General features: G+C 35.8%; 4 protein-coding genes across 7 annotated transcripts; 2 read left to right on the top strand and 2 right to left on the bottom strand.

Moving 5' to 3' along the window:
* The first annotated feature begins 169 nt into the window (after nt 1-169).
* LOC136409156 (ubiquitin-associated protein 1) lies at nt 170-4,209 on the top strand. 2 transcript variants are annotated; one of them, XM_066390487.1, is made up of 4 exons: nt 170-392; nt 597-816; nt 1,439-2,560; nt 3,114-4,209. In XM_066390487.1, exons 2-4 carry the CDS (start codon nt 616-618, stop codon nt 3,237-3,239), a joined length of 1,449 nt encoding a protein of 482 aa, XP_066246584.1. In that variant the 5' UTR covers nt 170-392; nt 597-615; the 3' UTR covers nt 3,240-4,209. The 2 variants fall into 2 exon arrangements, with proteins under 2 accessions (XP_066246584.1, XP_066246583.1); XM_066390486.1 differs by having other exon boundaries at nt 170-402.
* A 1,689-nt stretch (nt 4,210-5,898) lies between these two features.
* Nucleotides 5,899-7,775, bottom strand: LOC136409160 (uncharacterized). The gene is made up of 6 exons (XM_066390490.1): nt 7,531-7,775; nt 7,373-7,478; nt 7,206-7,315; nt 6,541-6,661; nt 6,331-6,437; nt 5,899-6,128 (listed from the first exon to the last, which is right to left on the bottom strand). The coding sequence occupies exons 1-6, from the start codon at nt 7,577-7,579 to the stop codon at nt 5,956-5,958; spliced, it is 666 nt and encodes a 221-aa protein (XP_066246587.1). The 5' UTR covers nt 7,580-7,775; the 3' UTR covers nt 5,899-5,955.
* Nucleotides 7,776-8,780: 1,005 nt separating this feature from the next.
* Nucleotides 8,781-10,177, bottom strand: LOC136408870 (zinc finger Y-chromosomal protein-like). Its single transcript, XM_066390065.1, has 3 exons — nt 9,756-10,177; nt 9,582-9,692; nt 8,781-9,520 (listed from the first exon to the last, which is right to left on the bottom strand). The coding sequence occupies exons 1-3, from the start codon at nt 9,842-9,844 to the stop codon at nt 8,839-8,841; spliced, it is 882 nt and encodes a 293-aa protein (XP_066246162.1). The 5' UTR covers nt 9,845-10,177; the 3' UTR covers nt 8,781-8,838.
* A 418-nt stretch (nt 10,178-10,595) lies between these two features.
* Gdh (glutamate dehydrogenase, mitochondrial) lies at nt 10,596-24,509 on the top strand. Of its 3 annotated transcripts, XM_066389926.1 has the most exons (10): nt 10,597-10,966; nt 15,951-16,239; nt 18,966-19,166; nt 20,030-20,206; nt 20,331-20,545; nt 20,665-20,823; nt 20,983-21,187; nt 21,282-21,427; nt 23,961-24,092; nt 24,203-24,509. In XM_066389926.1, the coding sequence occupies exons 1-9, from the start codon at nt 10,829-10,831 to the stop codon at nt 24,075-24,077; spliced, it is 1,647 nt and encodes a 548-aa protein (XP_066246023.1). In that variant the 5' UTR covers nt 10,597-10,828; the 3' UTR covers nt 24,078-24,092; nt 24,203-24,509. The 3 variants fall into 3 exon arrangements, with proteins under 3 accessions (XP_066246024.1, XP_066246023.1, XP_066246022.1); XM_066389927.1 differs by lacking the exons at nt 23,961-24,092; nt 24,203-24,509 and adding an exon at nt 22,303-23,228 and having other exon boundaries at nt 10,596-10,966; XM_066389925.1 differs by lacking the exon at nt 23,961-24,092 and having other exon boundaries at nt 10,598-10,966; nt 24,203-24,506.
* Nucleotides 24,510-24,512: the final 3 nt, after the last annotated feature.

The following is a 24,512-nucleotide window of genomic DNA, read 5'->3' as shown; positions in this document are numbered from 1 at the left end:
TCGTCTTACTTCATTACTATTAAATAAAAGAAGACGTAGACATATCTCTATTGTCAAAACGCGTGCGTCAGTTAGTAGATCCTTTGATCACTGAACACTAACTGCACGGAGTCCAGTGAGCAATTAGAGCATATCTGAACAATAATACATAAACGTCATGTTGACATTGAAATAGATGTCAAAACAGATCCAAAAATGAAAATAGTGGATTTTTCATTATCACCAGAGAAGAAAAACATGTTTTTTTTCAATTTTTTTTATATTTTTAAAGGAAAATCTGTAGTGCATTTGTGTTATTTTCATTAACTTAGCCGAACGTTAAACAATAATTAAGTTTAAGGTAGAGGAAGACGTATAAAACGAGAATTAACCTACTGGAAATATTCAGAGAGGTAATCAAAGGTAAAAATATTCATTTCTCCTCAAGATCTGCTAATATACCTCCCATTACAAATTGGATATATAAGCAGTAAAACACCTTCCTTCGTGGCCGTCAATTATTAAATTCACTTAATCACCTTTAAATTCTTTCAATTACCATTTAAAACTGGACTGTTAAAAATTCAAATTAAATGACGATTTTGTTGAATTTTTAGGCATAAAAACAATCCGAAAATGTCAAATTCGTATGTGGACGATATAAAAGTAAAAATATCAGAGAAATACAAGCCTCCCTGTCGAATTAGCCAGCCAATGTCTTACTCGCAGCACTTAACATTAAGCAAACAACTGCAGGACAATTTACCCACATATGAATTCCATTTGGAAAAAATGATCCTGGGCACAGTTCGAGTATCAGCAAGTTATAAGGATGTGGTATGAGTGTATAATTTGCCTTTATGCAAAATTCTTAGTTATGATTTGATTGCTTGCTTGAATTTGAGGGGAAAAATCGGTGTTTCTCTACATTGTACAGTATTTATACGACAATCATTAGATGAATTTTAGGGTAATCCAGTATTTTTAATGGTTTTTTATATTTAGTGTTGATTGTTATCATAATTTTTGTTAGAATTTAGGTGTGAAATTTGATCATCAATTTCATCCCAAATGTATACTTTTAACGGATATTCATAACAGTTGGCTCACCCACTAAGTACATTAATTTTGAGAGGAATGATTTTTAGAAGAACTCCTCATTTTAAACATGTCCTACTCTGCAGTAGCAGAAATGGTGGAAAATTCATTTCCACTGCAGAGGGTTACATTTAGTCTCTATGAACAATACATGCAGTGCAAAAAAGTACATAAATATTTATCAACTGATAAGATCCCATATTTTTACTGATTACTCCCACTTGAGATTTTATTTTAATGATTTCTCTTTCTAATCTTGGAAGTGCATTTTGGGTATATTTGCTATGATGTTTTAATGGGCTGATTTCCCCTCTGTCTAAATTAAGGTAGGATTTCTATTAAGTTAAATATTATTTTACAGTTAGAGGAGAGAAAAAGGAGACTTTCCCTTGCTCGTGAGGAGTTCAACAAGAAACTGGAACAAGAAAAATCTGAAAAGTTAGAAAAAGAACAAGCAGAAAAGGAATTGCTGGAGAAAACAAACAGAGAATCTCCTGCTAAAATTGAGTTAGAGTCTCAAAATTCTTTTATTGATCCGACGTTCTCATATGGTGGGACATATCCGTCAAACCAAAACAAATCTAGTCAAAATTCGAATTATATTACCAAAAATGGCATTTTAATGCCAATTCCTATCTCCAACAATCATTCCTCTTATGCGAAAACCTTTCTAAACTCAGCAAATACTTTCCCTTCGGAAAATGTGACCAAATCCATTACCAAAGAGTTCAACTTATCAGATTTCGAATCTGACACTTCCAGCCCTTTCGATAACATGGAACTGAAGACTTTGAATGATTTCGAGGAATTGCAGAAAGTATTGAAAAGCAATAGCGAGTCTAACAATTTGTTTGCTGGCAATAGCTATCCCTTTCAGACCAACGCCACTCAGGTTTTGCCAAAGTATCAATCTGCTAACATTGCATACCCTCCAAATCCAACCAGTTACGCGCCACCGCACACCTCACTCTCCTACAATAAACTAGCTAATACTTTCAGTCAAGCAAATGCCAGTTTTAATTCCTCAACTTATAGTCAATATGTCCCTTCTCAAGTTCCTACACCCAGCAACGGTTATCTATATTCGGTACAGCCTCAAGTCACTAGTCAGGCGCAGTATCCGGTCAACACCCCACGTTACATGGTGCAATCCTATGCCCAAAAACCCCAATGTAAAAGCGTTCCTGACTTGGTAAAATCCCTGGAAACGGAGCTGGATAATTCGCACTTGAACGACGTTGCCGAGAACAGCAGACATTCCGCATCCAGTTCGTTTTACACAACAACCAATGTTCCGGTGCCGGCGAGGCCTAAAAGCACCGAATCTGTGTTCCCCAAGGCGAAAGTCAAGGACGGGACATCCAAGCTCCTGGACAATCTAACAGAAGGGCAACAGGCTATCTGCCGAGAGATCAGTGCAATGGGATTTCCTCTGGATAGGGTCGTCAGGGTGTGCGGGACCGTAGGATTTGATCAGAAGAAAGTAAGTTGATTTCAAAGTTTACTGTAGGGGTTCGATATTCTTGGATGTCGGGAAGTGAGGGCACCCCCTTTCGAAAGTTGGGGGTGAAGATTTGGCTTTTTCAGAACTTTTGCACACTTACGATATCATACGTATATGGATATAGGGTGAGACTTGTCTAAAAACATTTGGGGTACTGTTGACTGCATACTCTCTAAAGAATGAGAAGCAGTTCTGGAAGAACTCACTGACTATTATTTAAATGTTAATATTACTTTTTGCTCCTGTAGACCGCGCCACTGCCTTCTAATTGAGGACCACTACTTGGGACCTCACACTTTATTTCCTTCCAGAAGTTCAGTAGCGTAGCTCTCCGTTTTTAGTGTTTACAATGATTCGAAATTTTTTATCTTTACATACAAGCTAACAAGAACTTTATGTTCATGCTGAATTTATTAGAAATTTAATTATTTAGCTATTAGGGCTAATTCAATAACATGCTGCAAAGTTCAATAATATCTAGTCAGTTTCAATCAGTTCAAGTTCTTTTACTTCAACAAATTGTGTCCTCTAGGTACTAGACCACCTGTTAGCGCTTGCACAGTTACTAGACCTGGGCTTCTCAGAAAATCTCGCCTCTGAAGCCCTCTTAAGAAACGACAACGACAGAGACAAAGCACTGGACCTTCTGATTTCTTAATTCATCAGGCAACTACTTTCTGGCTGTGGTATTACGTATTTAAATAGGTTTTTACGCGTGCAAGTGTATATTTGTCATATCCTATACATGAGTCACTGAGTGGAACTATTCTTATTCGAAATGTGAGCTTTTGAGGTCTAGGAATGTATGTCAAAGTTTTAATAATGGCAGTTGTTAATTAGTACAAGTATTAATGACCCATGATGTCGGTTTTGGTTTATTTTGTTCGATTCTCTAAGGTCATTGTAGTAGATTAGAGAAAAACGACTTCAAGACCGTCCGCCAAAGTGATCATATTAATTCTTTTAGGTTTTAATAGTCTAATTTTACCATAATATCATGAAATATTCATTACTACGTCACCTCTACTTTACTCTATGGTAAAGCAAACCAAGGAATTGTCAAAATGACAATTGCTTTATATGACCCTCTGGGGCAGTGTCACTTGTTGGTTGATTTGTAGTTGAAATGACATTGTTTCCAGCAGCCATACTGAATGTTTGCTTTGACATTATCAGGAAATACTTGATATGCATTAGTGGCTTATTGTACTCATTTTTGACATTTCAGTATTTCAGTAGATACCTGCCTATCTATAACAATGTGTTCTTATTACATTTTGATCACATTCGTTCTGTATTTAAGGAAGGTAAGGAATGCTTGTATGTAGGGTTCTGCACGGTCAATTGACTGAAAACAATTTTACTGGTATTTGACGGGTTACAATCTTGTGCATACATGGAAACTCTAAGTCCTCGAATTTGATATACTGAACACTTAAGTGTTATGTTATAATTTAATACAAAGTTCACATGGTATAATGTTTATTTTGGCACAACAATAATGATCAAAGGTCAATTGACAGGTCAAATACCGGTCAATTACGCAACCCTACTTGTATGTACGTGGCCAAAGATATGAGAATACTCGGATGTATGCAAATAAAATTATTTATTAAAAAAAGTATCTGTTTCATTTGAAGTTTTAAGTTTGAGAAAACAGCTATATAGATATGTCGGAGATTTATTAGTCCTTAAGTTTAAGAATGTAACATTAGAATTGATAATAAGATGAGGGGCAGTTAATTTCAATTTAACATAGTATAATAACTTATTAAGTGGGACAAAACAGGTTTTTGGGTTAAATATTGATATTTTAAATTAACTCCCTAAATTCTCTAATACATTTTTCAATGCATCGACGATTATTTCTCAATATGTCATTTAGTTGATGTCGAGTTATGCTCCAACAAGCTTCTCTAATGCATGCACAAAGTTCTTCGCGAGTCCAGGGTCTTGTGATGTAAAATTTATTTTTTGTTGTTCTCCAAAGAAAAAATTCCATTGGTGTAATATCCGGAGGCCACGGTGGCCAACAAATAAAAGGACTATTTCGTTCGATTCAGCGCTTGAGAAAATTATCATTTAACCAATTTCTTACATTAACCGCATTATGAATGGGAGCTTCATGAAGTTAAAAATATAAACTGTAGCGATAATCAAAACAAAACTCATCAAGTGCGTCACTAAACTCATTTTGTAGAAATCTCAGAAAACGAGCGGCGTTCAAACTTTCGTTGAAAAAATATGGCCCAATAATCTTTTGATTTACAATACCACAGAAAACATTTACTCTTGAGGAGTATTGTCCTTTCCATTCGATTATCCAATTTGGCTTATGATCACTCTACATTCTACTATTTTGTATAGACACTACACTGTTTGTCGTAAACGTAACTTCATCGGTGTATGAGATATTTTTTAAAGAAGTTACGATCTTCTTGATACATACCCTGCAGCCATAAACAGAACTCCATTTTTAAGTTTTGATCTCCAGCTTCAAGTGTATGAAGAAATTTTGGTTTAAAAGCTTTCTTACCAATTTTTTTACAACATGTTTTATTGATTTTCTCAAACACCCTATATAGCAAAAAATGAAATTCGATACAGGTGGTTTTTTGGTCATTCTATTTGGGAATCCGTCTTCATTTTTATCCTAAAAAAAGCCCTAATAGTATTTTTTTAAATTTGATCCCATAAAAATGCACGCAGTTGTCCATGAATATGGATGAAGAGTTATCGTACTCACTACACAAATGTACATTTTGAATATCTAATTACTAAAAAGAAACGTCAAAAACGGCCAAGAAATAAAGATTTTACAAGGGTGATAAGTCCTTAATCCGGACATACTGTGTAATAATATACAGGGTGTAACATTTAACTTGATACATCGTTATATCTTGAATAATAAGCGCTCTACGAAGAAAAATGTCTATTATAAAAATTTAATTATTCCGCAGGAAAAATACATTGATGCTAAAATTAGTACCCCTCTTCCTCTCCTTGCAGGAGTGATGGGGGATTAGTTTAATTTCTTAAATGGGATTTCCTACTTTTCATTGTAGATTCGAATTTTATGGCAAAAAACACGTAGAATTTGTCTGGAATATTATTTTTTTCGATTCACGATAGATCGTGGTGTAATCAACGAAATTTAATTTTCCTTTCGCGTGAAAACAGATAAAAAAGGAATCGCGAAAAATCAGTTTTTTTCAAATAATTTTGAATTCATTAGGACTTTTTCAAATTTGAAGACATGATTTTGTGGAACACAAAAAGGCGCAACTTTTTTTAAATTTAACCACGTCCTGATTTCTAATGCTTTACAAGATCCCTGTAGAGTGCACTCTTAGCTGGGACAGCCTGTATACAAATTAAGTAAAAAACATAAAAGCGTTTTGGAACAGTCTGAATTTTGAGGTGGTACAGAATGCTGGTCGTCTGGGGCATGGAAATCTCTTCAAGCATTCCGAAAAGACTCGATCACACTCGCATAACATATAAGCACATGGTCCGGAGGACTCAATAAACTCCCTCTGATTAGCACCTAAAACGAGAATAAAAAGGCATCAATGTGCCAGTCTCATGTCCCATTCAACACAGTCAAATTTACAACTTTGTCCTTCTTAATAGTTGACTGGACACCACATGGGAACATAATTCATTTTTACTTTGGCTGGTAAAAGCCACATTGGAACACCAGTTAGCATTGTCATAATTCCTATTTTTTAAATAAAATCCCTGCTTACCACAGAACGGTCTTTTATTCCAACACTTCCAATGGTATGGTACAAAATACTCCAAATACATAGGACAGTTCGCTATTTCATAGCACACATCGTGCATTTTACAGCATCTAAGGTAAAACACAGTAACACTTATTGGATGGTTCGAGGAACACAGTTATGTTAATTTTAAGACTTCATCATTAAACGGGTTGATTATCAATGATAACTCACTTATCAATAGCGTCCACGGGATTGCCGGACCCGAGGAATCCACAGTAACAACCGTACCCCTTGAAACTTAGAGGATCGCAGTCGGTGGCACAAGAGATCATATTGTAGAGCTCAATTACGCCTTAAAAACATTATTGATAGGTAACTATTTACTTAAATGGAACTAATCTAAGATCACATGCCTTTAAAAAAGTGGGTACCTACAAGAGCGTGCGAACGTAAAAAAGTGAATTTACGAAAGAGTGAAATCGAAATTTCTTGAACTGAAGGGATAGAACCTATTGGTGATTACTGGTACCAAAGAAGTCCGTAAAGAACCAGTTACCGAAACATTTATTTACCAGACTGCAAATAAATATACAAAATTTCAATATATATTGTATGTCGATCTTGAACCAAAGCTCAAAAGCGCTTAAGAAAACAATATATGGAATAAGCAAATTAATGAAATAAAAAAAGGAATTAATGAAACTGCAGAAATTTAAAAAAAATATGAGAAAACGAAGCTTCAAAACCATGAGGGAATTAATTTCTGAGAAAACTAATTTACGAGAGATATATGGGAATAAGATTTACGGACTTGAGAAAATGTGGGAGAAAGAAATTACTTAATGATAAGAAAATGGAATTTTGAACTTTTCTGACTCATTTATATATCTTCTTACCTCTTTTCTTTCTAGTTTTCCATCTTTTGATTCTAAAGGAACCATTGAAGTTATCATCATATTTAGAGAACTTTTTTGGTGCCCTCATAGGATGCCCTAGGAAATAGCTACTAAGAAATGAAATACGTTTATGGAGATATTTATTAAATGTTAAAAGAAGGTACTACCTTTCTTCGACACTTATGTTAGAACGTGTGTTATGATTTCTTGTGTGTGCGCGCATTTCCATTTCACCCGCAAAAGCATTTTTTGGGGGAAAACTAGTGACGATTTCTATACGGAAATAAACATTTTACAATACATACAGTATAATACGTATTCTTACCACTGAAAAATAATGCATACAGAGTCACTGTTAAACCAAGAATAATCATCGCTCTATTTTACCATTAAAAGACTCGCCATCTTTTGGTAGTTAAAGACCCTCTGTTACTAAACCGAACTTAACAAAGACACCGAAATAAATGCACCATTGCAAATCTAACGACAATGGGATGTTTATAAAATGGCCCACGGGCAATTTCCTCTAGCCATAAAAGTGAGGGTTAATTATCAAAACGAGTAATTAAAATAGAAAAATCGAAATAATAATCAGCGCACGTAAGGTGGATGAGACTGCTGGGTACTTCCGCAATAAGTGATTAGAAAATTTGTTTTTGAATCGTTCATGATTTCACTTTTTAATTGCCCGCTTTGTCTTAAAAAGAATTTAGCATATACACTCTTATGGTTTTCATTGTGATCCGGGCATAGATAATGAAAATAAAATACTCGGTTTTTAAGTGGTGGATAAGGAAGAAATTTTGTCTTATTGGTCTGTGTAGTTACAAGCGCACGCGGTAACGCTCCAAAGCAATGCGTGACTGGAAATCAAGAGCGGGCGTGTATTTCCGACTTATCACAAAAAATCAAATTAACTCTCAACATATTGTACTCCAATCTAAAGAACCTGCTGTATAGAAGATCAGATTGACGAGCCTCTTACATTGCTGAATAATTAAAATCAACACATACCAAATACATAATTTGCAATCAAATTGGAGAAGAGTCGAAAAAGAGTTCTATTTCTTGACACTTTGGTGGTGAGAAATGTAGACAAAGAATTATTCTTGATTGAAACAGCACTAAACCCGGTAATTCTGGAAGCCACAGTCAAAGCACTGAAATCCCTTTCACCAATAATTTCCAAATAAGCATAATAGATGATTTGCTTCTTTAAAAAAATATGCGGAAGATATTATAACTAAGATATAATCGCTATGCCGGAAAGTTGGATTGACAAGACGCTTGCAATGCTTAAAAAATAAAATCCATTGACTCAATCCAAATTTCAATTCATTTGAAAAAAGCTGAATAACAGCGCTTCAGTTCTTGATAGTGTGGTGATCGTAAAATATACACAAGATATTATTCTTGATTGGTACAGTAAACCCTCGAGTTGAAGTAGCTGTATGTATTTCTAAATCAGCAGTTAAATTATCCATGAAAAAAAAGAAATAATAACTTCTAATAAACTGCAATCAATATTTTATTCCAATAATATTATTTAAACTTAACAGTTTACGTCAATGTAATACATATTATGATCTCATACAAAAATAAAAACAATCTTAAACGACTAACTACATCCCCCTTAACTCAATTTGACACCTCTAGGTCGATAATCATGCAGCTTCCCTACTAACAGTAAATGCCTCCTGGACAAAAGATGCCTCTTCAGGCAATTTCTAATTCTTGTTTTAAAACTGCAAATCTTGCACGTGAACACCTTCAACACGTCATCATCTTTATGGGTCTGTAAATGAACCCGAAGATTCCTGCGATATTTGGTCCTAAATGAACAAACCTCGCAAATGTACAGTTCAGAGATATTTCTCAGATCTTTGTGTTTGTCAAAATGGGAAGTTAATAATCCTTTATTGGTTGTGGTATAAGGACACTTATCACAAGTGTAAACGTTTTTACGGTCACTGTTGGTCGGTTTGGTGGACGAATTATCACGGTGAATAAGGCGAATATGTCTCAAAAGGCATACGTTTGTCTTATAGGAGGAGTTACACTGCGTGCAACTGAACTTGTTGCCTTTTTGAGTTTTGGAATGATTCAAAACGTGCCGTTTCAAGTGGCCAGATTGCCTTGTTTTATAAGTGCATTTCGTGCAACAGTACCAAGTTAGTTTAGTCGGGTCTTCATGCAAAGCTGTGTGAATTTTAAAATAGCTTCTAGAAGAAGCTTTATAATTGCAATAACTGCAAGAATATTCCTTTATGACATTTTTGTTATTGTCGGTAACTTCCGTGTGTGGAATCTCTAATCTGTGGACAAAAAGACAAACTTAAAACTGAGGCTTCTAGTTGAGTTTTTTTAACTTTTTACTTGACATTGTTGTACTCGATATCAACCTCTTCCTGTTTAATAAGAAACTTATTTGGTGTAAATTTAGACTCAGACTCGTCGAAGAAATCATCAGACTCGTCAGATTTGTCCCTAAGAAAGCAAAGAAAATGTTTAAATGTTTGTCTAAAATTATGTTATTTCAGTTCTACTAACGGCGAGTAGTCATAATTTTCCATAAGTTCATGTTTTATGGTGATGGTGTCGGAACTGTTATAATCAGGGTCACTAGGCTCAATTTTCATTCTTGCTACATTATTACTCTTGCAACATATAGGAAATGTGTTTGAGTCTGGCTCCGTTTTAATGTGTTTGTAATCTGTTGAAAAATAGTATCATTCATCGAGAAGTACCTACGGTGCTGCTTCTGTCTCTTTTGGATTTCTCTTTTCCAGACTCATGCTTATCTTCATCATTTCGCAGTTTTTTCCTCTATTAACAGTTCTGTTTACCGCTGACAATTTCCCGTTAAAACAATTAATTCAGTTTTATTTTGGTCTACGGGTCGTTTCGTTCCCTCAATTTTCGTTTCTGGATTGAAATTTATGATCAATTTACGATATAAAACAAGAAAAACAAAAAAAAAACAGCAACACAAAAAAAATGAAAGACGATGTCAGCTAAAAAAAGTTGTCCTTGAACCGTACGTCAGTTGACAAATTGAGATTGAATGAAACCACGGGAGAACCACTACTATAGGGCCTTTCGTGCCTGTTGCACTAACTACTCTAAGATGCATTCGTAGGAACTTCGAACGCCGGTGTTTTCCAAGGCGAACTTCTTCTGCTAACTTGGATTTACCGTGCTAGAGCGTTTATTTATCCTAAAGGTGACAAACTTGAATGTATTCTCTACTACGTTGCGATATTTAGGGTATCATTCGTTCCTAAAGCCCTGGGAAAACATATCGATGTCTAAAAAACATCACATGACTAGCAATTTCGAGCCAAGTGCTCGGTGTCGTAAAACACCGGCTCCCAAATTACAAATACTCTGACGGCACATTTCGATTTTCATATTTTGCTCGGCCTGGTTCGAGGACGGTCCACGGTGCCTCTACAGCAAAAACGTCCTCTCGGGTTCGGTCTCATTTCGGTGATAAAAAAGGTGTTTTTCATTAACTGAATTGGAAAAATCAAAGACAGTGTGGTGTGTTTAGTCGGCATTTACTAAAAAATCAAATACCTGAATTACGTAATTTACAATTGTTTCCTAAACTTATATTTATCATGTTTAATTTGGTATCCAAGGCGGCTACAGGAGCCTTGAAGGCAGACTCCGGAGCCCTGTTGAAAGCGCTTCCTGCAGTGGTTAACGTGCAGCCAGGCAGGACCTACGCCGAACATGTTATACCTGATAGGCTCAAGGTAGGTATCTTGTCTCAGGGCCAAATTGTTTCTAAGACAAATTCCGCCAAGTTTAACTGGGACATGGATTAGTTAGTTAGTGGTTAGTGGTTCTCAATAACTTGGAAATGGGGGCTGAGGGTTGGCTTGCTATTGGGAGGTTGGGCAGGCTTCATGGAAAAAGTGCTCTTGGTAGAGTTTCAACTTGTCTATAGTAAGCTTTGAGCCCAGTCAAAATTATTAAGCTTTGGCAAGTTTAAGTGGGGCATCCATGAAGTTCTCCAAGACACAGAAATAGGGCCTGCAGATTTCTTTGCTATTAGTTCGTTGCACCGGTTTCTTAGAAAAAGTGCTCCTGGTAGTTACTAGTTTGTTGCCAAGCTTTGAGCCCAGTTACATACCAGAGGTGCATGACTTGGAAGACATGCAATATAAGATTTTCAGTATTACTTCATATCAATGCAAAGTTCTTTATTTAAACGCCTCAAAAAATAAAGATATAAAATGTAGGAGACTCTATTAGGATCAAACACCAAATTAATATATTTATAATACACAATACACACATATTACACATGAATTTATAATATACAACATTTATCCACTCAAATAGATACATAAGAGGATTCAAAACTATAGGATCAAACTTCTAAGAATTACTCAATGCAATAATAGAAGACAAGAATCTATATCCAAAAATGTCTCCCTGAGACGCTAAGCCCTTATGATGATAATGATAAAAATGTGTCTTATCAAGTTTTAGTATGTTTCATTTTAATTTGTTTGTACAAAGTAACACTACAGTAATTGTCTAAAATGTCGTCCTTGAATTTGAATGCTCCTGTTTAAACGAGGTATATACATGGTTTCTATGACTTCCAAAAATTTGATAATCGTTTTGAACGAATTCAAATACTGCAGTAATTTTTATAATCAGGTCTTACGCTGTTTCCACTGAAGTTTTATAAACCAAAGATAAACATACATGTTCCTACAGAAAGAGATCTGAAGGTGTTAAAACGAGTGACTTAGGAGGCCACCGAATTGGAGACTTTCGCCTATACAATGTTGTTCGAACTGACGATCCAAATACTGAATATGAAATCCAAATAAATTTTCGACAATTACTGTAGTATTACTTTGCACTAAGAAATTAAAATAAAACGTGGTAAAACTTGATAAAATATGTTTGCACATAATTATCTTAAAGCCTTTACGGCGCCTTACGGAGAGATTTCCGGACATGGGTTTTTGTATTTAAAAGCCTTTTATTCTTGCATTCAATAATCCCTAGAAGTTTGATCCCATAGTTCTGAATCACCCTGTATATATTATAGCAGACATATATACAGTGTGAAAGTTTTGGATGGAACAGTCCATATTACTAAGATGCCGAACGTATGCGGCCAAAAATCCTCGGATACGTCGATTTTTATTTTTCTTGCGGTTTTTTTGATAGTAACAGGGTAGTCCAAAAATCAGGTACGACCACCAACTTTGTGTTTTCAAATGGAAACACCTATTTTTTATTTCATTTTTTAATTTACGCAAAATTCTAAGTGTGTTCCATGCAGCATGTCCTATATTTAAACGTAACAGGTCTCGAGAAATTTACGATTGAACATGTCAAAAACTAAAACTTTTGATTTCTTTTAAAATTTCGTTGGTACTGAAAAGGATAGATTTAATACAAAATAAAACAACAAGCAACAATTAAATTAAATGTTCAAATTGGATTCCACCTACTTCTTGGCAGTAAGCAAGACGATGAATGAACTCCAATTTGACATTTTGAAGCATTGCTGGGGTGCTTGTTCTTATTCTATTTGATTGATGATTGGTCTTTTAAGGCTTTGATAGGTGCTGGTTGGTTAAAGTATATTTTATCCTTAATATAACCCTGTAGAAAGTAATCTAAAGGCGTGAGGTCAGGTGATCGTGCCGACCATTCAATTACCCCTCATCTCCCAATCCAGCGTTCGGGAAAAATGTCATTTAAATAAGCCCTAACATCAACGTGGTAATGAGGGGGTGCTATTTTGTATTAAATCTGTCCTTTTCAGGACCAAAGAAATTTTAAAAGAAATCAAAAGTTTTAGTTTTTGATATGTTTAATCGTAAATTTCTTGAGACCTGTTGCGTTTAGATATAGGGCATGGTACATGAAACACACTTAGAATTTTGAGTAGAATTCAAAAATGAATTAAAAAATAGGTGTTTCCATTTGAAAATACAAAGTTAGTGGTCGTATCTGATTTTAGGACTACCCTGTATACTTGAATTTATTGCCAAAAAAACCGCAAGAAAAAATAAAATCGATGTGTCCTAGGATTTTGGCCGCATATGTTCGACATCTTAGTTATATGAACTGTTCCATCCAAAACTTCCCCACTGTATATATATACTATAATAGATTATCAAACCAAAAGGTTTTATTAATTAAAAATGACTTTATTTTATATTTAAAACTGAAGATTTAGAAGGGTTGGAAAAAAAGTTATTTGTTTCACAAGGCGAAGTAGTAAATTTACTACCGTAGCAGTATTCATGGCCAAGTTGAAGACGAGGCCATGAAAGAGGTCAAGGCTACAAATTTACATTTTTACTAAGTAAACTACCTCTTTTTTCTCTTTTTTCATTGCATTTTTGTTTACTTTTTACATGCATTTGATCAGATGAACGATCGTCCGAATCCCTAGTTAGCACCAAAGAGGGAGGAGTCCGAGTAAGTGCTTCCAATTTGAGCTGCTAAAGAAGGTGCAGTTGTACTGTTGCAAAAAAATTGCTATCCATATGGATGATCATGACTGGCGCCAATTGTTGGCTTTTGCATGTTCTAATTTTTGGAATCATTTTTTCATAGGCTTTCATTTCTTTATCTAAATGTTACTTCTTAGCAGGTCTCAATGTGAAGTAAATGTTTGGATTTCACCTTATCGACTAATTCGCATAAAAGTTTTTTACCAAAATTCTCATTATTTCTCGCGAATTTTCACGGCTTATAACAATAACCAGTGACTGAATTCATCAGTAGTGGAGGTGTGAACATTGAGGATTAATAATTCAATACAAAAATAAACATCCATGCAAAAATGAGAAGAGTAAGCATTCTCACTTTATGGATCATTTACTTGTAGGCTAAAAAATGGAAATATTTTTTGGTACTTTTGGTCCTAAATTTGATTTTTAGCCAGGTGCATTCAAGGAAAAAAAGTGAACAGGAGTGCCGAATTTCTAAATCCGCAAATACAGGGTCATTGATTAAATTTTTACCACTCACCTAGAGGTTTTCCTTTTAATCTGAGAAGAAGAAGTTAAACACAAAAATTCTAGCTAATCATATGTAGTATTTCTATATACATATTATACAGGGTGTTCCAGAAATGCGTGACATACCAAACTTATTTTTTATGGAACGCCCTGTATATTACTGCATTTTTGAATTGTATGCCAAATTCAACGACTGTTTCATATAGCATGCCCTACGTCGAAAATTTACCATTTTTGAATAAGCAATGATCGAACATAAAAACGTTAGTTGCATTTAACATTTGCTTAGTTACCTATTTTCTTAGTTTTTACCTTATTTTCTTATGGCGTCCATTTTGAACACCTATGCTAAGGTTATTTTAATTAATATACATGCGATACTTGACTTACTACTAAAAATCGACAAAGCTTGTTAATTTAATTTTGCTCAGTTATCAAATTGTATACCTACGTCATTTTTGTCATTATTTAAATAAATGCTTAAAGTTGCATTAGACAAAGTTAGTTATATTTACCTTCATTAGTGACCGATACCAATTACCATACAAGAATAGGTGTTTGTTAATGATGTGAATTTGACACTCGTCATCGGCCGTGCTGCTTTTTTTGCATGTTCGATCATTGTTTATTCAAAAATGGTAAATTTTCGACATAGGGCATGCTATATGAAACAGTCGTTGAGTTTGGCATACAATTCAAAAATGCAATAATATACAGGGTGTTCCATAAAAAATAAGTTTGGTATGTCACGCATTTCTGGAACACCCTGTATAATATGTATATAGAAATACTACATATGATTAGCTAGAACTTTTGTGTTTAACTTTTTCTTCTCAGATTAAAAGGAAAACTTCTAGGTGGGTGGTGAAAATATAACCAATGACCCTGTACATATAGCCCATTCAATATTTATTTTCCTCCCACAATCAGATGGCCATGGAATTTTGAAATATATTTCTCTTGATATATTATTGATAACGAGTTAAGGTTATTCAGATTTGTGGCTTATATCTCCGAAGAATTATTTCTGTAATTTTCTTTCAAAGTGAAGGCAATTACGAAATGAAGTAATCGAGTGTTTGAACATGTTATCTATAGGGAAGTCGTCAAGGGTCTTACGCGTGGCAGGCTTTAATTAAAAAAAAAACACGTGGAAATATCAAAAAAGATTAAAGTCGCTTTTCTGAAGCAGTAACTGTTTATTGGCAAAATATGCATGTTCGATTTTTCCAAGTGGAACCCTGAAATGTCTCATAAATTGCTACTGCGCCAAAAATAAATATAAATTACTCCAGGTCGTTGGACCTGTGAATTGATTGGCGGAATTCAAAATATGGAATATTAAAAAAATCATTTGGGCTTCAGCCATCTCTCTTTGAAGTGCTCCTCATAAAAATGTTCCGAATGAATCATACATCCGGATACGCACTATTTTCTAGGGAAAGGTTCTTGGGGTTCAAGTGACCCAGAAACAGCTCAAATTCAAAGCATTCACTTAATTTTTGCTCCTCGTAAAACTGTCTAAATTTAATACCCACTTTCACGTGTAGTATACAATAGGCGGCAATCAGACTACAGGGAATCAATTTGGATTACTCCGTTTCTCATCCAGACTCGTTGCCAAGACGAAAATACCACTAGAATTTCATTATACAATAGCGGAGCGAATTTGCATTTAAAAGTATCCGAATTATTTTCAATTTTCCGGATTCTGGATTCTCTCATTTGTCCCCAGGACATGCCCGACAACCCGAACCCCAGATTCTTTGACATGGTGGAGTATTTCTTCCACAAGGCCTGCGTCCTAGTCGAGGACAAGCTGGTCGAGGATTTGGCCAAAGTCAAAGGATCGAAACTGACCCTGGAACAGAGGAAAGCGAAAGTTCGAGGCATCCTCACGCACATGGAGCACTGCGATCACATCATCGAAGTAGCTTTTCCGATTAAACGGGACAACGGAGAGTACGAGGTTGTCAAGGGATACAGGGCGCAGCATAGTACTCATAGGTTACCCTGCAAAGGAGGTAAGTACCAGTTCTGGCATCAACGTAGAATTAGAATTTTCTTGACATGTAGACCTCAAGTCTTCGTAACATCAAGGGTGCTAATGGTGTTTTTAATAGATTCTCAGTCAAGAAGGAAGTCCGAAAAATGGTGATGCGCGCCAGCAAAGTCTTCATTATTCTGAGATAAATATCCGCAAATCAGGGGCATAGATGGTACTGTTTCAGATAAATTAGATGGGGAATTTTTAATGAAACCTCAAGTACGAAGAAATTCGGAAATGTGGCGAAGTACGCCAATGAATTTTTCCTTGGGGCCACTCGAATTTTCCAAGAAATTTCCTGGGGATTCGAAACTTTCTCATTCATCAGACACAAGTACAAATTAAGAGCGTAGTACTGTTTCAGACAACTTTTTCAAATAGATTTTTAATGGATCGTTAGGCAAAAAATCTGAAATATGAAGATCTATGCCAATGTAGTCTCTTCCTTCAGTTTTCCGGAAAAGCTAAAGAAAAGTTCTTGATAATTTACGAGCTATCCCGTCAAAGACGTGTATAAACCAGAGGCGTAGAGGGAACTTTAAAAGTTTCGACGCATACCAGTGAACTCTCTATGACTTATTTTCACAGTCTTCCTGCAAATTGGAGGAATTCCAAGCTCTAATTAATAAAGGACACGTGTAAATCGCGAATCCAAATTCTTAAGGCTAATATAGAGGTTTTTATTGGGGATTACAGGTATGATCCAACAAAATGAATGGCTTATTTTCCTGATTTCACTGCTTAAGTTTAACAACAGTTTCACTAGGTATCACCAAGCACTGATAACATGTAGGCACGGAGCAATAATTAACATTTAAAACGATTCAATTGGTTCGAATTCGAGGCGTGTTTGCATGCTTTGAATTACGCAAGGTGTTTGTTCATGTGTGCAGCCTTATGATGCTGGATTTTCCATCTATTTTTATTCAGTGAGTTGCTATGGCGAATGACTTAGGGAAGAGGAAATCAGATGATTTTTAAAACTTTGCTTAACGGGTTAATCGCGCTGATGACACTTGGATAAGATTATTAGAAAATTTATTACACGTTTCTTGAAATTATCTAATATGGTGTGGAAGTAATTATTTGAGTCTTACCATGACACAATAACTATTTACGATGCGAAATAAATTTTCCTCGGAGTTTCGTAACTCTTCGTAATTCCACTTAACTACGGCATTATGGGCACTATTACGAGTTCCATCAACGGATGGCGATGGTCTCGGTGGTGGTACGTCCAGTTCTCAAGACATTCTCAGTTTTTTGTACGGATTGAAAAATTGATTCGACAGAATCGGGAACGTGCTGATACCCTCGAACATACCAAGTCCCATATTAGCCATAGAGTGACCACATTTATGGGGGATAACAAGGAGGTGCGAAATAAATCAATGTCACCCTTTTTCCTCTTTCATGACTTTAGTTAACAAATTTTTTCCTACGTTGGGAGACAACTTACACAAAAATTGATTTAAAAAAAATATATTTAAAAAAAATTTAATTTAATTTAATTTCGCAAGGACTTTAAAGTTAATTAAAAAAAAAAAATTTAAGTTCCTGCGAAATGACGAAACAAAGGTTTTCTCTACATTTGAATTCTCAAATTTATATTTAATTATTTATTTGCAACGTTTGTCTCGATGTCTCTCAGGTTTTCCATTCTTCGTTTTAAAGGCGAATAAAATGAAACACAGGATCAGTCAGGGGACGTGACCGTTCTCTTAATTTCCAATTTCTACCTTTATTAGCGTTGGGATGAAGTACTATTTATTACGCGCTACATTCCATTACAGGTTGGAATTTTACGAGCATCTTGCTTTTTAATGTCAAGCCTTTAAAAACAATAAACTTTCCCTTTTTTACTCGTACCGGTTCGAATTTTGCGAGAAAAAAGTCATTAACCGTTCACCACCACGTGTTATTGCTGTGCCGTAAGAGCGATAATGCACTGATTTTCCACCCGACATTGAGAGCTTTTAATAGCATTGCAGCACAGTCGGGCCCATATGGTATAGAAGTTTATGTAATGAGGAAAAGGCGTTGAGTTGCAGGAATTCTAATTATGCAGGCGAAATGCGAATTAATTGTTTTAACCTTGAACTGCGTATGAGATGTAGATTTAACTGGAACAAATCTCTAATTGAATGCGATGCTTCATTGTATTAAATGTATGAAATTTGAAAAAAATATTGCTGAAATAGTTTAGTTTGTTGCTGCTAGACCGTTCTACACGCTGTCACCATCGTCACTAGGTAGTGGCATCTAGAACGGCACATTGTCAGCCGTGTCACTGCCACTGTCAATCAAATTCTGGGACCCATTTTTAAACAAAACATATAAACTAGCTCAGAAAAGTGCATTAGAAATTATTTTTAAAATTTTAAATTTAACCCCCTGTATATTTTTCCATTTTTGATTTAAAAACAAATCCAAAAATATGAAATAGTTCCATTTAAAATAAAAAAGTTGAATACTGCCGCACGTTTTTGAGCTACTCCACGTGTTTAAGATTATGTCCAGCTCCGCCTCCATCTTATAACATTTGCCTTTAAACAGTTCTTCTATCTCTACGAGATAAAAGAACAAATTTGGAGATAATTCTGCCTCTGACTGTCAATTAATGTACACAGTCATCATAAACGTAACACATATTCGACTGTAGTTCGTTATAGACGTATTTTTAGCCTCCTGCTTTCATTGTAGGCATGCGTTTTTCACCCGATGTAAACAAAGACGAAGTGAAAGCCTTGGCCGCTCTCATGACTTTCAAATGTGCCTGCGTGGATGTACCATTTGGGGGCGGCAAAGCTGGCATCAAAATCGACCCTAAAAAGTACTCCGAGCACGAACTGGAGAAGATCACTAGGAGGTTCACCTTGGAACTGGTCAAAAAGGGTTTCATTGGTAAGAATTTCACCTCTTTTGACCGAATGTTGGAGGATAGATGTCATTGTCACCGTACGAAACTGTCAAAATTTGACTTTGACAATGCCTTATGTTATTGTCAATTTAACAAATTATAAAAAGATGTTTCATATAGAATTAAAGATTTAACAGTATACTGGAATACGTATGACATATGTCATTGTCACTATATCAAAATGTCAAACGCTCACTTCTAAATCAAATTTAATTATGCCCCCTTTAACGTCGTTTTGTTAGCGTTAAATTGAGTTAATTTCCCTGATCGGATTCAAATGATCCGTGATTATTTATCAGTAAATGGAACATCTAGATCAATTTCGACTTATCAATTTGAACTTTTCTGACCTGATATTTGTCGAACAATACATTTCGGTCACGTGCCTATTTTTAATAAATAAAACGAGAACGTTTACGCTTATGGTGTTTGTCCCGTTTTCCGTGCTGTTGCGGCTGCTATTGTTGTGAAATTTAATATTTATTGATTACATGTTTGGATATGATTTATCAGTGGATTTAGAATTGCTTTTACTAATTAGACAAAATATGATATATTAAGAATTTTTGGGTACTTAAATATGGGCAGGATTTTCGAAAGTATTGTATCATCTAAAGTCAGTTGGGTTTCCACGGCAACGGCGTATAAATTCGGAAAGGTCGATACATGTATTCGACTAGAGATAACTATATTTAGAAAGGTTCAGCTTCGGGACTGTGTAAGGTGAGTGGGCTTCCGTACAGATAAGTCAAGATCCCACGTGTCCTCTGGACCAGGTGGTTCATGTTAGATATTGTTCTCTCTAATTTTTTCGGTTTTTGTAAATTCCCATTTTTTGTAACGTCAGGACCCAGCATCGATGTCCCAGCTCCTGATATGGGTACTGGCGAGAGGGAGATGTCCTGGCTGGCCGACACATACTCCAAAACAATCGGTTACCGGGACATTAACAGTCACGCCTGCGTCACTGGAAAACCCATAAATCAAGGAGGTATTCACGGGAGAGTTTCGGCTACTGGCAGAGGTAGGTGGCTGGTTGTTTTACTAAAGGGATAGATTTTAATCCCAAGGAACTCCTCATATATGTCTATCTCTAAATATGCGACCATCATCACTTCCATTTTCACTAGACCGTTGAATTGATTTAGGTGTGTTTCACGGAATTGAGAACTTCATCAACGAAGAGGCGTATATGAAACAGTGTGGTTTGACCACCGGTTGGAAGGGCAAAACGTTCATCGTCCAAGGGTTCGGTAATGTCGGTTTGCACACTATGAGGTACCTGGACAGAGCAGGAGCAAAGTGCATAGGAGTGATCGAATACGACGGATCCATATTCAATCCTAATGGAATCAGTCCGAAAGTAAGTTGTCCGTAAATATTGAAATTTATATTTACGCATCGGTTTAGATGAGGAATTTCAATAGAAAAACTTTAAAAGTCGTGTTCCGGTGTATTAAACTTTATTTTCTACTTGTCAAGGATTTGGAAGAATGGAGAGTGAACAATGGAACTATTAATGGATTCCCCGGAGCTGATAAATTTGAGGGTGATCTTCTGTATCATCCCGTGGATATTCTCGTTCCAGCCGCCACTGAAAAAGTAATCCACAAAGGAAACGCTCATCAAATTAAAGCCAAAGTACGTTTTTATCAAACTGTTGTATTCTTGTCAAATGTTACTGTCATTGTGAATGTTTGAGTTTTATTGATAGTAATGACATGTGGCATTCCTACAGTCCCTAGACATTACACAGTAGACGTGCATGAGTATTGTTTTGACAGTCGTTTATTTCTGCAGTTAATAGCGGAAGCTGCGAACGGGCCAATCACGCCGGCCGCCGATAAAATTCTCATCAAAAACAACGTTTTAGTCATTCCAGACTTGTATGTGAACGCCGGCGGTGTGACCGTATCCTATTTCGAATGGCTGAAGAATATCAATCATGTATCATACGGACGATTGACCTTCAAATACGAAAAGGATTCCAATCATCATTTGTTCCGTAAGTGATGAAGCGAAGGGATTAATGTGTCAAAAATCTCGTTAATACTGTCCTAAAAAGTGAATTTAGTTTGAGCTGCATTTTCTTGGTTTAGAGTCGGTTCAAGAATCTCTAGAAAGGAAATTCGGCGATAAAGTCCCCATAACCCCATCTCAGGCCTTTACGAAAAGAATAGCGGGTGCGTCAGAGAAAGACATCGTCCATTCCGGTCTTAATTTTACCATGGAAAGATCCGCAAAGGTAAGTGTGTTTTCTCTCAGCTATCAGTTATCTGTCAATTAATTTTGCACTTAATTTTTGAGTGATGCTTTGTTTTTCTAACATTTTTCCATTTATTTTTATGTGCATGCAGGTAGTCGCAACGTCGATGGTTTTACTGGATTCATCAGATTTTTACAATTCTGTATTGATAGATAAGTCTTATTTTCACGTTCCAACTTCAAAGCCCCTAAAACTTTAAAAACGTACAATATCAGTTTCACTGGTATTGATTGGCTTTGAGGTGAGATACGGGGCTCATTCACCAGTTGGGTCGGACGAGTTTAAATTTCCCTTTGAAGAATAATAAATAATTCTACGACTTTTTCGAAGCATACGTAAAAGTCCTAGAAGTATTGTTCGTTCTGTGATTAAACGAATAAGTGAGCGTGATTCTCCTTCTGCTGCATTTAAGCCCTGCTCCCACGTATTGTCAGATAACTTCACACTTCAAAATCGTATCTGTTCAATTGTCAAAATTAAAATTTGGATTTTTAATTCCAGTCTCCGTAAATGTTTTACAAAAATTGTGGGTCCTTGTGCAAAACCATCGAAGTTGAGATTATTCGTACAGAGTAGCCCCTATAAAGGAAAACTTTCAATCTACTAGAAAGTAGTCATAATTACTGGGCTACCCTGTTCGAGCCACACATAGTGCCAGTTAAGCTATCCTGCGTGTTGAATTTTAGTAGTTATTTTGTGGCGTTTGCACATGCTTTGCAACAGTTAACCTATTTTCTGCAGAAAGTCGGAATCAAAAAGTTCATTGTTCGCAAAATAGAAAAATAAAGCCGAAGTTCACTTCGGTTTTTGTCTGTTCAGGCTCAAAATTGGCACAAAGTAACGTTTTATTTCAGGCCATGCAAGCGACCGCCCAGGTTTATGGGCTCGGACTGGATCTCAGGTCTGCTGCATATATCAATTCGGTGCAAAAAATATTCCACACGACCAGCACTGCGGGTTTCGCCTATTAAGCGTCGAGCGCCCTCTCCAAAAATTCGTACTTATTGAAACCATATTTTGCCTTATTCCATGTCGTAACATGAACAACTTATCAAAATTTTCAATTGTCACTTGTCATTCAACGTTGCCAATGCTGCCCAGGTCCATTAAAAAAGTGGAGTTCCAAAACTTCTCACCTGATCTCCATATTTCATTATACATTTCATTCCTTTCTCGTAGAATTTGCGAAAAATCAAAAAACGACATTCCTCTTTCAAGTGATTTAGGTACTTAGTATTAAGCAGATAAACTAGTATTCTTTTACAACATGTTAAATAGGATTAATGGCTTTTTAGGAAATTGTTTAAATTTTTACATTTACGCATTTATGTTAAAGAAACGTCTTATCCACGATAGGGTTCGTTTATTAGTGTATTCGTTGTTGAATTGTTCGTAGAGTGAGCTGTTTCTGAAGTTTTTCGGTTTAGCATGACAATGATAATTACAAATATCGAAAAGACAGTTACAAAGGTACAATTCAATATCGCTGTTGAGAGCAGGGTCACTGTCAACAACCTTGAAATGGAGTACCCATATTGAATTGTCGTTTTGAAAGGTTCCAAATGTCTTCAAAAAAACTCAAGTGCCAAATAAGTGCAGGGCTTCACTACATACTTTAGAACCGCCCTGTACAATACTTATACTGGGTCTTTAGAAATGTGCTTTTTTACTTTCGAAATTCTCATTCGTTATTGTTATATTACCTTGAAATATAGACGAGGCATATCATTTATACATTTAAAGTTATTATATTATGACAATAAATGATAATTGTTTGAAATGATTAAAGTTTTAATTGATTAATAAAATGTACACATTGGAGGGTTTTATTTTTAAATTATAAATAAATAGAAAATAGGTTAATTTGAGCAGTGTTGAATTTTTTTTTGGTCCGACTTTGGTTTGCCTTTGACGTTGTATTGAGTTAATGTAAATATTAACATCATACCACTACACGCTGAGGGTTGGTTTTGTAGTGACTGAAAAACCAGCCCTAATATGCACCATCCCAACACTGTGTGTCGTCCTAAATTGGTTCTAGATCTATGGGAATCTTACTTACCGTAAGAGATATAGAGCTGTCAAAAGCCTTTTGTGTTGTCTGTTGTTACGGGTAGTCAATGACCTACACGACTGAAGTCAACAACTTGGTGAGCTCACCAAAATTATTCTGATGTTCGTAGGGCGTTTAAATTTATTCAAAATTGTGTCCAAACTCTCACTATCTTCGATCTCCTGATCAACCTTTTTACTTATCGCGCCTATTAAGACTTTTCCTATGAGTAGGACATTTTTCAACACTGTGTTGTCGGGTTTTTACGGCCGCATTCAGCAGAGCTAACAGTTGGATAGCTATTCAAAAGTCCGCAACAGAAATGACGTCCGCTTGACAACTACCACTAAAAGGTATTTGAATGGTAGCGCATCATTTAACAGAAATCCCAATACTTGGACGTCTGCTGAATGCGGTCATTATTATATTGTTTACTAATTTGGCGTGCTTATCCTGTAGGCAATTATGGACACCGCTTCAGTGTACGGAATGGGCATAGATCTGCGATCTGCCGCTTACATTAATTCCGTCCAAAAAATATTCACCACCACCACGACAGCTGGCCTCACTTTTTAGTCGCTTTAGCAATGGGTATAGCCGTCTATGTGCTTGCTAATTCTGTCTTGTAGTGTTTACTTTGTGTGTGGTTGTGAAATAGCGAAACTTGACCCTGACTTGAGTTTTCCAAATAAACATTGCAGGCTATCATGAAGTCAGCGCAGCAATACAACTTGGGCATAGATCTGCGATCAGCGGCGTACATCAACTCTGTTGAGAAAATATTCATTACCACCACAACAGCGGGGCTAACGTTTTAAATTTGCTATCTTTGGAATATTACAAGATAAAAATCTTATAATAAGATTGAACGAATTATTTTAAAATTAATTTGCCGTTTAAGATTTTTACTAATGTTAACCCAGTTTGTGTTAAGCACTTAAAATTTTATCTGTAAGAATTACTTTGATAACACTTACTAAACCGTTAGGTTTCCATTGTGAGACATATATT

This window comes from Euwallacea similis, chromosome 5 (genome assembly GCF_039881205.1).
Source record: "Euwallacea similis isolate ESF13 chromosome 5, ESF131.1, whole genome shotgun sequence".
Lineage (NCBI taxonomy): Eukaryota > Metazoa > Arthropoda > Insecta > Coleoptera > Curculionidae > Euwallacea > Euwallacea similis.
Note: the sequence above shows the minus strand (reverse complement) of the source record. Positions and strands in the feature narration are given on the sequence as shown.